The following is a 13,223-nucleotide window of genomic DNA, read 5'->3' on the forward strand; positions in this document are numbered from 1 at the left end:
CATGTCAATTTACAGACAATAATATGCATATTGTGTTTTTTCAAAATGTTTTGTGTTTCTCAAAATCGAGGTAAAAGTCAAGTGATGTTTATTATTGTTTTAATGGAAAAGAGTCAAGGAGCTCAAACTTATTTTAGTACCCTTTGAACCAGTATCATAGAATCTTCTACTGATTATATGATCTCTATTTCTGTTTCCAATACATGCTATCTCTACGCTAACTTTCCTTTGTATACAATAATTTCTGTTGACTACATTTACGTCATCCAAATTGCTGTTGTTTTGTTAAATGCATCTTTAGTTTACTTTGAAATGACTGGGCCTATTCCCACGGGACCCGGCTGGACACAGAACGAAGGAGCAACTTGGGACCGTCCTCAGGTGGACCCACCATCCACAGGAGGAGCAGTAGGGGGTCGGTGCATAGCGGATTGAGCAGGAGTTGAAGGCAGGAGCCTCGCAGCCCAATCTCTGGACAACAGACTCTGGACACATTTGGCGTATTAAAAATGTTTTTATTAGCTTTTCTTTGTGACCATTAAGTTGCAAGCTGGAGAGTATATTCCTGTCTGTCTATCACCAGTGGATGCCGAGCAGGTGGCAGCTCACAGCCCACAACTTTAAGGCAGTGCCTTCATCTCGGCCTGCGTTGCAAGGTGTCGCGAGGGCGCAGTCTCTGGAAGAAGAGGAAGGACACATGCAGCATCTTAAATGATACACAGTGAGATTGAGCAACACGAGGACTTGGATTGACCTCATCTGAGTATTGCTTTCCTGCTGACCTGTAGAATCCCCCATTGCTGAGCTCCTCTGCAGGAGTGACTGTGCAGTAGATGGTGGTGTAGGCTCCCTCTGCTGGAGTCTTGATCATGAATCTAAAGGTCTTGATTATGTCCACCAGAGGCTGTTTTATGTGCCTTATGATCTTAGTATTCACCAAACCAGGGTCCACAGCATAAGCAGTTACACCCAGACCTAGAGGGAAAGAAGTCACTTTGTTATCAGATGCTCCTGTGATGTCTGGAAATTGTTTCAGGATCACACTGGGTGACTAAACATGCTTTTCTTGCCGTGGGCAGTTGTGGTTGAAGCATGAGATGCTCACACTGGGAGGAAATGCAGATCAATTTTTTATGCAGGATGGCAAAAAACAGAGTGGCACACACAGTTTAGTCGTCTGTCAGTGTCACACAAACACACCCTACCCTTAGTCCTCCTCCCCAGCTCTCTGGTAAACAGGACGTTGGCCAGCTTGCTCTGCACGTAGGCCTTGACCGGGTGGTACCGCTTCTCACCGCTCAGATCGTCAAAGTGGATTTTGCCCATGGCGTGACTACATGACGACAGGTTGATGACCCGCGACGGGGCCGAGTGCTTCAGCAAGTCCAGCAGAAGGAAGGTCAGGAAGAAGTGGCCTGAAGGAAGCGAGCGAAGGAAGTTTGAATCAGAAGTGAGAAAGTGTTTTATCAAAAACAAACCCAGAATTCAACTTCTACCCAAGTGATTGACTCCAAATTGCAGCTCAAACCCATCCGCCGTGGTGGCGTAAGGACAAATAGCCACACCCGCATTGTTGATCAGGTAGTGAAGAGCCTTCTCGGCTGCAAGGCAGAGCAGACGTGACCGAGTCAAAGCGGCATCCTCCAAACATTCAAGCCCATAGCTGAGAATGCACCACGTGCCACCCACTGCTGTAGACGCTCTCGGCGAACCGGCAGATGGATCTGGTGTCGGCCAGGTCCAGTTGCCTGGCGACCACTTTGGCTCCTTTCACCTCCCGCACAATGTGGCGAGCCGCCTCCTCTCCCCGCGCCGTGTCTCTGCACGCCAGAATCACCCGCGCACCTGAGGAGAGGAACACCTCCCAGTGGCGACCGTGCTTGTGCGCACATGCAGGGTGAAATACGATCACGGTAAAGTGATACGGCCACAAACGGCCCTTTATAGCCTGATATGTTTTTAGCTCTATTCTGGTTTATCGTGTTTTTTCACGCTGAGCTTTTAGGACTAAAATGAGCTGATGCTCGTGTTTAGAAGCAGAGCTTGTCCGCTCACCTCTGCCAGCTAAGTCCTTAGCGGTTTCTTTGCCGAGCCCTGTGTTGGCCCCCGTCACGACAGCCGTCTTCCCATCAAGACGCACATCTGAGGACCAGTTTGGGTAAAACAGAGACCTGAGGAAGTGGGAATGACAGCGTACATTTACACTAGCAACAGATAAGAAAAGTAGAGGAAGTAGGTGAACGTCACAGAGCAGAAGATAAATAGCCTCCAACCATGCGTTGTGCGCTTTCTTACCTGAGCCCTTGCATTTCTCCAGCTTTTGACATAAAGCTGCTGCCACCGTCTCCTTGTTCCAGCGTTATTCTCAAGACTCAGAAAAACCGAGGATGGCATCATCAAACACTTTATAGTTCCAGTTAGATACAAGCCTCTCTTTGTGCTAAGTGTGTAATTGTACTAATCAGTTAAGATGATTTTTAATGGTTTCTGATCACATGACATGCAGCGTTTCAGTAAAACTAATTAAAAATGAGCTTTTTTTAATTTTAGAACTGCTTCATAATTTGTATATTTCCCAAACTGAGCCGTATTTACTCAGCAGGCTAAATGATGTTGTGATTTCATTCACTGTGTTTTACAGCTTGGTGTTGTGTCTTTCTGTCTATCTGTTAGGTGCACAGTATGAGGCGTAGCTGTTGGGGTCCTCGGCGGAGGCCAGGACGAAATTCAAAACCCGGATCCACAGGTGAACCGACTGTAATTTCAGCATTTCAAGACTCTCTGGACTTTCTGGTGCTTTCCACAGGAAGGTCTCAGTGAGCACTTCAGCCGTGTCAGGCTGTTATTTTAATTACTGAGCGGGCTGACAATGACTGTTTATTTGATCCTACAAAGAGCTGCGGTGCTGAGCGTAAGGCGAACCTCCATTCAGCGCAGGGTTTCTCCTCCTTTAGGGGCCTCTACACACCGTGTGGGCGGGTTTTACATACATAGGTGTGTGGCTTTAAGGTGTTTGCATTAATGGGTTGGCGTGGTACAAGTGTGGAGGGTGGGTTTATGTGTAGGGGTTGACTTGGTGCCATAACAAGCAGTCACCGCTAGAGGGTGCACTGTAGCAAAGGACGACGTGGACAGATCACCAGGCAAATGTCACACGTGACAAGACAAATAGATAAAAAAAAAATACAACCAGGTCTCATCAAAAAAAGAGCTGACACAATATGTACACATACACATATATATATTAAAATACAGTATATATACACACATGTACATATGTGTGTGTGTGTGTGTCTGTCTATATATAAACATACCGCTGTTGACCCAAACCAAGTCTAAATAAGTGCTGCCAGCTCCTCTTATGTGGTCTGTCTGTGACGCTAGCTGGTCTGACGGCTACATTAATTCCTCCTCACAGCTGCTCGCCATCCCCAGGCCTGATGAAAGGCAGCTTGTCCGTCCGTCTCTCCGTCAGCAACAAAGACGGAGCGGCCTCGCCACATGTGTAATTAGCATAGCTCCGCCAAGATTATAGATCATGTCGAGAAGATAAATGCCTCCTCCATTGTAATTTGAAGATCCCCGAATTAAAATAAATAAATATATAAAGTGGAAAAGCTGACAGAGAGAAGCCACAGAAATGCAGGACGACAGCCATGCCTGAAAGGTTTAGATGCAAAACATATTTAATTTCAATTTAAAACATCTTCAATCATTCATTTGACAAAGTTTGATTGATATGTGTATAATTATTGCAAAGTTGCGTACATATGATGAGGGTGTAGTTGCGCAAGCCCTTTAACTCATAGAGAGTGTGCGTTTTGGCAGCTATGGCCCACTCCAGCACCACATCCACACCGCTAATCAAATGAGAGGGAAAGGTCCCCCTGACGCTCCGACAGATACAAACACAGATCACACCATAATCTAAACATTATGTAAACAATCTAGTTGGCAAAATTACTTTAAAACAGAACATTATAAACAGGCCGACATTTTACTCTTCTTCATTAGGTCTTGGAATTTAAAACTTGACACAACATAAACAAAAACACTAGAATAAAATAGCTTAACAAATGCATAGCATTTTCTTCTTAGACACAAACTGCACCTGTGGCGCAATGAGATGAGAAACAAACCTGCGACAGAATAAAAAACACGCATCGGACCTAGGTTCAATCTGTCTCATACTGTAAAATAGCTTTTGTTAGACTCTGAAAACCACAGAAATTGAAACTAGAACATTTCACCCAGTGAAATGCTTTTTAAAATCATACATCATACTTCTAGAAACTTTTAATTCTGCAGCGACAGATAATAAACTGAATTTCCTCCCATAAAAACATCGACTCCTATTGCATGGTTTTGTGGGAGCACACACTATTATTTCCACATGGTGGATATTTCCTCATGTAAAAAAAACCTGTTGAAATCATCCAAGTGTCAACCTATATTGTTTAAAATCTTTAACCTGGACTGTCCAATGTTGAAAGGCTTGAAGAGGTCAAACATTAAGCCTGTATCAGGAAGAACATATTTTCCATTCAACCATAAAAAACACGATGTTCTTCCAGTGTGATCTTGATTTCCACAACCTATTCCCAACAAAATTCCCTATTATTGTCTGGGTTGGGGGAGGGAGGGGTGGACATGTTTGAGACATGTCTGAGATGGGTGTGACTAATATATAAAATGGGACAAGTTATTTTAGATCACATTCCAAACATTACATCATTTCCATCAATGGCTTCACATATAAAAAAAACTAATGATCAACCCTCATAAACCTGCCCGACGACTGTACTACGAATACAACAGTCTGGTATTTCTACTTTCTCACTGGCCGCTTCTCCATCACTTCTTGTACTGGTAGTGTCTCGTCCTGCAAGGCGCTGCGGGGACCCGGGTTCCCCTGTGACCTCAGGCTGCTCTGGAAGAAGGGCGCCGTCTCGCTGGCCTCCTCCTGGACCGGGCTCCCGAAGGTGTCGCCCGCCGCGGCCCCGTCGCCGCCCACAGACGTCTGGCTGACGTAGACGACCACGACGTCGCCGCTGAAGTTCATCACCTGACCGCTGGAGATGAAGGTGGTGTTGTGGTTCCCCGACACCTGGCCTGAGTGGGAAAAAAGACAAATGTGAGGGAAAAAAAGAGGTTCTTATTATAGAAATATGAAAAAAATGTAATGTAATGTGTAATGGCAGACAGAACTTCTGCTGTGACGTAGAATTGAAGGAAGAACCACATCTTGGCTAATCCTCTGTGACGACCGGGCAGTGGGCGTGATGAGCGTGCAGGACGACCACAGGCCACAGCTACAGTGCATGGATCACCGTATCATATCATTTCATGCCTGACCGTTCGTTCCAAGTCTTTTTCTTTTTTTAGTGTGAGAACCTCGACACTCGTTGAGAGTTTGCGGCTTCGCGCGATAAATCCTACAGCGTCCAACCTTCACCCCAGTGTCCGTGAAGATGAACTTACTGATCCGAGTTCACTTCGACCGCGAGTCCTGCCTCAACCTATGGATTCGAGCCGATAGAGTGAATTTGAAGATACATTGTTGGGTTGTTTTTCCTTTTGTAAGGTCTCCGCCACCGCGTCAAGCCTCCAGTTCCCATTTTATCCGACCGCCCGTCTGGGTTCCAGTCGACCTCTGTGACTCAGCGTATGCCTCATCTGGTCACACATATGTCCATGCACGCGCATAATAGCAGTAAACGCAGGCAAACAGGCTGCAGCAGACCCTACACCTACGCACTCACACACACTGAGAGGCACACGCAGTCTTATAAAGCTGCAAAGACAGATAAAGGCTGAAAATGCCCCCCCCCCCTCGTCTCAGAGCCTTTCCCAGAATACCAGTCTGAGAAGTCTCGTATAAAACTATGTCAATTTCACCGCAACTTTAAAAACAAAGCTCTGTGGAATCTGCTGGAGTTTTTCTGTTTATCCTTTCTTGATGCCGAGCTGCTTTTTTTTCTGGATCGCCAACAATCGTGGCAATTCATGAACAATTCTCCCAGAGAGTCTTTGAAACCATACTTCTATTACCCAATAAGACACAATTGAATTAAAAGTAGGGGAATCGTGTTGCAAATAGCTGCAAAACTACTTAAGTGATATTCCAGGTGAACAGGTGAAACTTCTGACCTCTGCTGCGGGCCATTAAACCACCGTTGTTATTTCATGATGGGAAATGTGCTCATTGTGGGCCAGCGCGTAATTAAAGTGCCCAGTCATCAGTGAGAGTCCAAAAGCGTTCGCCTGTGTGTGTGTGTGTGTGTGTGTGTGTGTGTGTGTGTGTTTTTGTTGGGTGGGCAGGGATATAAAAGTATTGCTCAAGCGACTCACATCTTGCTTCAATTAAAGCTGCGGTCGCCTTTTGCGCAACCCGATGGAGCTCTGGGTAAACAGGAGCTTCTTAGATGGCATCGTTCACACCGACGCTGTGTGCTGGAGTGCGGTTCTGGTGGTTCGCTAGCTCATCGAACGCGCACGTATCCTATTCCTGCTCTCTGTGTGGTCCAACTATCAGTACTGGCTTTAATAATACATTTTTCCCGGAGACTTCGCATTCCTCCGCTGGAGCCGGTTCCTCCGCTGGAGCCTGCTCCCCCGTTTTTTTTTACAAGCTGGGTTCAGCGCGTTCAGCTAATGATACCCCCCCCTTGAGTTAACCACCGTCCCAATCAGACCGTTCTGATAATGCTGCCTTTTTACAACCGACCAGAACCACTCGCGTATAAATACAGTTCCCACAGAGCGTGTAGGTTCTCTGTGAGAACAATGCAGTTCAGTGATGTGACGCTAAAACTTTCCATTAAAACCGAAGCACATCACATTGTGTTTGTCTTGGTGGCCAGTCCCTCCTACTCTGCGGGAAGGGAACACAGCTATGTACAGCAGGGTATCGAATCATCATTCTGGGTACGGCCACAAACAATGAACACAGAACCCGCCTGGCAACATGTCTGAGGGCCCACGGCCTCCGTTAACGAGCCACTATGGAGCATTATGGTTCATTTTCTCTAATTTATGATGTAGGCTTTTATAAGAGTGGACCCGTGCACACATTTTGTCTTTTTTTTTGGCACAACCAGGCTTCCGTACGTGCGAGTTCCATCTACCTGAGGTAAGAGTTGGCTCAGCCAGCTGACTGTGGAGGCTCTCAGGCGAGCACTGCAGCTCAGACTCCCCGGAGGAGAGCTTGTCCTCCCAGAGGAGCCCCCGGCCCCCCTCCGGGGCGGAGGCGTGGGCCGGCTTGTCCAGGTAGAGGTCTCCGGCCGAGGAGGACGTCGAGGGGCTGACGCAGGGGGTCACGGAGGAGTCTGCGCTCGCCGGTCGGCCCCGTTTCACCAGCGACTGCGGCTCAGCCGGGTGGGGTCTGGCCTCCGGCGTCGTCTGAGCCTGCGACAGCGGCAGGCAGTGTTCAGGCAGGCTGGATGGAGGAGCCTCGGAGGACGCGTGGCCGAGAGGAGGCGACGCGGAGGCCAGCGAGGCGGCGGCGGTCTCGCTCTTCAGCCCCTCGTCGCCCCTCTCTCCGTCCAGGCCTCCGCAGGAGCACGCGCCCGCGGTCCCGTGGCTCACCGCCTGGCTGCAGTCCTCGTTCTCCCCCACCTCCAGCGGCTCGCAAAAGGGCCCCACGCACACGCAGGAGCCCTCCAGCAGCGGCGAGGCGCCGCCGCCGTCCTCGTCGTCCGACACCTCCACCGGTTCTCCAGACCGCTGATCCACCATCAGGGCCTTGCTCTGAGCCTCTGTGTCCTGCGTCTCGGTGACGGGCAGCGAGAACTGGACTTCCGGATCAGAGGCGGGACCCGGGGGGCACGGGGGCTCATCCGAGGAGCCGTGTGAAGCTTGGTAGGTGAGTTTGGTTGTCTCGCACGGCGACCTGGCACCTCCGCTCTGGTAAAGAGGGGTCAGGGTCTCCTGGAGCACAGAAACAAAGAAAGACGCATTGCAACCAACAATTTGCTAAAGGATTAGTAAATGTTGTGTATGAAGAGCAATAAATGTGTATTCCTACACACACACATCATAAGATTTAGTTGGACACAAGTGTTAAATAGAATTTGTTTGTAATGTTTATTCAAATGTAACACTTGCAAAAAAATTGTTTTGTCTGTTTGAATGTTAAATTACCTGCTGAATCCTAGTCCTCTTCAGATTCTGAACACAGGAGCGCAGATTTACTAGACAAGGAAACATCACATTGGATCTTCATACTGAATAAAAGTCATAAATGAAACTTGATGATCGCGTTCTAGTGGACCGAGGGTGATATGCAGAGAGGCGCGAGCTGGATCGGAGGCGGTGGACACGGGACAGGAACCTACCCGACAACAGCTTCAGCTTGTCCTTGAAGCAGAAGAGGAGCAGGATGAGGAGGCACAGGACAGTGATGACGGACAGAACCGAAACGATGACCCAGGACGGCGTCGGCACTGCAACAGAGACAAGGTCACGCGCCCGCGGGGAAACGGGAGGAGCCACGGCCCGACGACACGCTCGGGTCACGTCCACGTCTTACCGGACACGTGCGGCCCGCACTGGGCGTCGGCCTGGGCGCTGCCCGGCTGCGTCTCGCTCCGGCCCTCGGCCTTGCAGCTGGAGAAGGAGACGAAAGGAGAATATGGTCAGACCTGCGATGGAGAAGGAGGAAAAAAAAAAAAAAAAAGCCCATCGCCGTCCTCGCAGATCCACCGTCTGGTCCAGGGTTCCACGGAAAAGGGGGAAGTCATTAGTCATAACAGCTGGTTAGTGGTTCAGCCGCTTTTTCCCCCAACGTCCAAAGATTCCGGTCTGAAAGGCCGAGCGTGCGAATGCACTCACTTGGTCCACTGCTTGCACTGATCCCCAGCGTGGGAGAAGAAGCCTTTCTTACACGGGACGCACGTCTTCCTTCTGGTGCTGGACTCTGGAGGTGGAAACACGCAGCGTGTTAATAATCAGAGCGGGCGGTACTGCGCTGCACTCTACGGGCGCGCGCGCGCTCACCGGGGTCCACGTCGAGGCCGTACCCGGCGCCGCAGGCCGGGATCTGCTCGCAGTACTCGCAGTTGATGGGAGAGCACTGCAGGTGGGGCTGGCAGCGGCACGGCTCCTCGGCCAGGCGGTTGTCCACCCGCTCCATGAAGCCCTTCACTGCAGGCCCAGCGGGGGGAGAGCGTTAGCATGGGGTTAGCGGTCACACGCACGAGGCGCGAGCTACGGGCCGGAGCCGGTACCGACCGCTGTCGCAGAACTTCTGCTGGTGGCAGTGGGCGCTCTCGGTCCAGTCCGGCTGGTACTCGCCTCGGCCGCACGACAGGCACCTGGTCTGCTGGGACTCGTTGCAGTGACGGTGCACGTGGAAGCCTGGGAGGAGGAGGAGGAGGAGGAGGAGGAGGAGGGGGGGAGGGGCTCAACAAGCTGTGTGCAATCACCACCACCAGCAGCACAAATACAGGTAGAAGTGTGTTGGCATAATTGGAGATTAGCTGCCGCGCTGCTGGATCAAATGTCAGTGGAAATTGTGCGTGCGGCAAGAATCTTCTGCTTTTGGGAACATCCTTCCTCTTTTCATTCAGGATCTTTGTGAATGTAAATCTATTTTTACTCGGCTTTGCTTCCACTGACTAAAACAGACACAACGCCCGCCGTGTGTGTTCGTACCTGGTCTGCACTTCTCACAGCACCTGTTGTTCTTGAGGTAATGTCTGTCATCACACTGGAGAGACCTGGACGCCGCATCCTGCCAGAAACACAGACAGGAGACAGAGAAGGATATTAGTCCTCTGTTCATTTGGATTAAGTGCCGACAAACCGCTCACCGTCGCAGCTCCTGCAGGGAACGAGGAGGCGAACGGTGAAACATCTGGGCCTGTTTGGAACAATAACTGGGAACATCTAGTAAAAACACCACACACACACACACACACACACACACACCCTCCACCCAGCATAAATAAGGGTGCTGGTGACCTCCTGGCCACACTGCTGAATTACAGAATCTGACTGTTATGACAGAAACGCCGCCAAAGCCGCAGCGACTATATATACATGCAAGAAACACAACCTATAGGCCTGACTGCAGCCTGAACTCGGGACCAGCCTCCTCCTTCTTCACACTCAGCACTTCTGAGTCCAGCCCTTTTTTCCCCTCTCCCCGCGAAATTATAGACAGAGAAAAAATAAGCTGGAGGTCCAGCTTGGTGAAATGTGACAGCTCCGTCCTCCTGCTCCGACCACATCAACCATTCGCCCGTCTGCAAAAGTCTGCATAGTTCCCACCGGTGGACTCTCCACATGGATGATTTACTGCAGTGAAAACCTTGGTGCATCCGCGTTTTTCCTGTTTCTGTCAACTCCCCTATTGTTTTTAACAATAAAACGCGTCTTTAATGACATCCAGCTAAAAACGAAGACACACACACACAACACAATGGGTTCGGGCCGAAAACACCGGGCCGTCGCCGTTCCTTCCCCTTCTCTTTCTCACACCTCCACGTTAGACCGTGTTTAGTCTCGCTGCCTGTCTGGTCTCAGGCAACAACAGAACAACACGAAGGCGGCCAGCGTGTTTAATTACATCCACTCAGCCCTTTTGCGCATCACTCGGGCCTTTGTTTTACAACCCGACGGAAGGGGGGGGGGGGTGGATAATGATGCGCGGGCGCTCACAGCTCGGACCGCAGGCGTAATGAGCACCATGTGCGGGAGCAGACACGAGTGGCGGGGACGGGAACGGCTCCCACGGCGAGAGGTTACGGGCTTCAGATAATTAGACGGATCCTCTCGTTCCTCCCCGCTCCGGCCGCTGGCGCAGCACGGAGGCATTTGCATAACGGCCGCTGCAGCCGCTGGCGCCGGGCCAAGAGGAGCGCGCCGCGGCTCTTCAGCCTCCAGGGGCTGCGCGCAGCGCCGATAAGGTGTTGTGAAAGCAGATTGTAAAACAATTGGATCCTTGTGCGACGGCTACACCTGTTATTTTTCCTGAGAGCCATAAAAAACCCATCTCTCTGAAGCCATTCCACGTTTCCTGCTGTCTGATCGGCCGCCTTCATGTCCACTCATTCATAGCGATGGAGCTCTGCTGCAAAAGGGGGAATTGAAGAGGCGAGATTACACAGATTAGGCAAGGACAGATTACGTCTCCAGGTGACTGTAATCTGTGCTAAACGTCTCTTCACAGCAGCAAGTTTAACCCTGTCGCGTTGGAGGGACATTAAAAAGCGTTAGAGTTTAAATTCCGCCTCCTGTCTCCACACAAGGCTCTATTGTCATTAAAAGGCCGCACGTTGCATCCATCAGCCCGAGCCTCTGATGTTTGCGCTCTGGGGCAAGTGCTGCCGCTCGAGCCAAGAAAAACACAACACTGATTTCTCATGAATGGAGGGCGCAATTAAACCGTTATTAAAAGCGCACGCGGCCGTGAGCGACGGGCTGCGGGTCAACGGGGTCAGTGGTGAGTCCTCGGGATGAGGCAGGTCGGCGAGAAATCCAGGCAAATGAGGGCTCGGCCGCTTCGTGACATCTCGACTTTCAAGATCTCGACATCTTGAAATGATCGTGTGTTGCTCAATGTCACACGGGCGGCTCGAAGTGGAGCTGGGATGGCTCGTACGCAGCGGTTGAAAACCAAGAGAAAGAAGGGGGATTTCTTCGGGGACACTGTGAGTCAGTGATGGCAAGACCACGGTGAGAACACGGACGGGCGCCCCCACGCTGACCGACTGGTTGGTCGGGGACCGTGTCCGCGCCTGCGCACTCGGAGCGCGACTTGGACCCCCGCTGTGCCGTCACGTCTCCGGATCCGAGCCGGGGCGAGACGCGGTGCGCACCTTTACAAGGGTCGCATGTCGCAACGCAGACGAAAAAAAAAAAAAAAAAACAGGGAAGACGGAGCCTCTGTTCCAGTCGGAGTCATAACGATGCTGGTTTACAGTAACACAGGCAGTGATAGATCACTGGTGCCCAGCAGTCCCACCACCAAAGCCACATCTTATAAACTGCTCCACCTGGATAGAGTTAGCTGCTCGGACTAAACAACAACATGTCATGTGCCATTCACTTTTTCCCCCTCGAAGTTAAACAGTGGAAGTTAAAGATCAGCTGAGACATTCTGTACGATTTAAACAGTCACGGATCTAGTTAAGCGCAACCGTCGGGAAGAAGGGGATGCTACTGTATGGGAACCCGTGACGTCATTTCGATAACCTTTGAGAAATAGGGAAATTGACCTGAAATAAACTGAGGCTGCACCTCAGACGCTGCTCACCGGACCAGGACGCAATAACGTGGAGGCAGACGAGCTTCCACTTTCCAACGGGGCTCTTTGCGGTTAAATCAGAGGAGGTGGACTCGACCCAAACACAACTGTTTCCAGTCCAGGCCTGGACTTCTTCCTCCAACTTTCCCTACGCTCATAGAAATCACCTGATGCGCATGGAATGATTTACCGTTACGCATCTCCAGAAGCACCTAAACCACAAACTCCGGCCGATTTGCGTCACCGCCGGTTGAATCTTTGCACAAATTAAGCGTAGCATCAGAACAAATATGAGACGTGACACTGTCACACGGTGCGCTCTTTACCTGCGCGTAAAAGGTGAGCAGGAAACACGTTATCCATCCGCGGAATATCCAACTAGTCGTAAGGCTGAGCCTCATCTCCGCCGGCCGGGTGGGACTTCACTTCTGAGGCGAACTTCTCCTTCGCAGCTAAGGCACCGACTTTTGTTTGAATGCCGACAAACGCTCCTTCTCCGCGGCGTCGTCGTGGGTAAATCACTCCGTCTCGCGCGCGCACCCGTGGCGGAGCCCCCTCGGCGTCTCGTGGCGCATTCCTGCGCTTCCGTTCCCAATCAGGCAGCTTCACGTACCCACCGCTCCGCTCCTCTCACCTCTCATCTCATCTTCCCGCTCCCACGCGCTGTGGAAAAGGGCTGCGTGCAACAGCTTGTAAAAACTGGGCGAGAACTCCTCCCACATTGTAATTTCAATGGACAATCCCCTCCTCCCCCCCGTCCTGCACGGACTGATTTTTTAAATGTGTGTACTTACCCACCAGTGACTGCGCCCTGATTGTGCCATTACCATGGCAACATAGAGATTGGATGAGTAGTGTTACTACATTTTTCTGCGAGGACCATCTTTTAATGCAGAGCTCGTGTTTCTGTTCCTCTTTCTGTCACCCACCGACTGGAGTCACTGCATGGCGTGACGTCATACTCGCGATGGAC

The 13,223-nt window shown here is 50.7% G+C and overlaps 2 protein-coding genes and 1 long non-coding RNA gene across 5 annotated transcripts; 1 reads left to right on the forward strand and 2 right to left on the reverse strand.

Annotated features, from left to right (window-relative positions):
• Window positions 1–82: 82 nt before the first annotated feature.
• Window positions 83–2,453, reverse strand: si:dkey-73n8.3 (uncharacterized protein LOC100150965 homolog). 2 transcript variants are annotated; one of them, XM_029149446.3, is made up of 7 exons: window positions 2,296–2,453; window positions 2,056–2,171; window positions 1,690–1,845; window positions 1,497–1,601; window positions 1,206–1,415; window positions 783–975; window positions 83–676 (listed from the first exon to the last, which is right to left on the reverse strand). In XM_029149446.3, the coding sequence occupies exons 1-7, from the start codon at window positions 2,325–2,327 to the stop codon at window positions 577–579; spliced, it is 912 nt and encodes a 303-aa protein (XP_029005279.1). In that variant the 5' UTR covers window positions 2,328–2,453; the 3' UTR covers window positions 83–576. The 2 variants fall into 2 exon arrangements, with proteins under 2 accessions (XP_029005279.1, XP_055363735.1); XM_055507760.1 differs by having other exon boundaries at window positions 83–706.
• On the forward strand, window positions 1,774–5,012 carry LOC121202191 (uncharacterized). Its single transcript, XR_005897608.2, has 3 exons — window positions 1,774–1,913; window positions 2,674–2,746; window positions 4,874–5,012. It is a non-coding gene; the product is annotated as an uncharacterized LOC121202191 (long non-coding RNA).
• Window positions 3,664–12,978, reverse strand: tnfrsf11a (tumor necrosis factor receptor superfamily, member 11a, NFKB activator). Of its 2 annotated transcripts, none has more exons than XM_029148624.3 (10): window positions 12,577–12,978; window positions 9,655–9,733; window positions 9,232–9,357; window positions 8,998–9,144; window positions 8,833–8,917; window positions 8,531–8,607; window positions 8,337–8,444; window positions 8,143–8,192; window positions 7,128–7,929; window positions 3,664–5,112 (listed from the first exon to the last, which is right to left on the reverse strand). In XM_029148624.3, the coding sequence occupies exons 1-10, from the start codon at window positions 12,649–12,651 to the stop codon at window positions 4,829–4,831; spliced, it is 1,833 nt and encodes a 610-aa protein (XP_029004457.1). In that variant the 5' UTR covers window positions 12,652–12,978; the 3' UTR covers window positions 3,664–4,828. The 2 variants fall into 2 exon arrangements, with proteins under 2 accessions (XP_029004457.1, XP_040926453.1); XM_041070519.2 differs by lacking the exon at window positions 12,577–12,978 and adding an exon at window positions 9,813–10,597.
• Between the last annotated feature and the right edge of the window lie 245 nt (window positions 12,979–13,223).

The sequence above is a fragment of the Betta splendens genome, chromosome 4, assembly GCF_900634795.4.
Source record: "Betta splendens chromosome 4, fBetSpl5.4, whole genome shotgun sequence".
NCBI lineage: Eukaryota > Metazoa > Chordata > Actinopteri > Anabantiformes > Osphronemidae > Betta > Betta splendens.

Bases quoted from the DNA above. Each gene is read 5' to 3' on its own strand.
- si:dkey-73n8.3 (XM_055507760.1), bottom strand. From the start codon at position 2,327: ATGTCAAAAGCTGGAGAAATGCAAGGGCTCAG. The intron at 1,602-1,689 runs GTGGGTGGCACG...TCTGCCTTGCAG, and splicing joins CGCCGAGAGCGTCTACAGCA to CCGAGAAGGCTCTTCACTAC. The intron at 1,416-1,496 runs GTAGAAGTTGAA...CGCTTCCTTCAG, and splicing joins ATTTGGAGTCAATCACTTGG to GCCACTTCTTCCTGACCTTC.
- tnfrsf11a (XM_041070519.2), bottom strand. From the start codon at position 9,944: ATGCTGGGTGGAGGGTGTGTGTGTGTGTGTGTGTGTGTGTGTGGTGTT. The intron at 9,358-9,654 runs GTACGAACACAC...TCCTCCTCCCAG, and splicing joins CTGTGAGAAGTGCAGACCAG to GCTTCCACGTGCACCGTCAC. The intron at 8,608-8,832 runs GTGAGTGCATTC...CTCCTTCTCCAG, and splicing joins CAGTGCAAGCAGTGGACCAA to CTGCAAGGCCGAGGGCCGGA.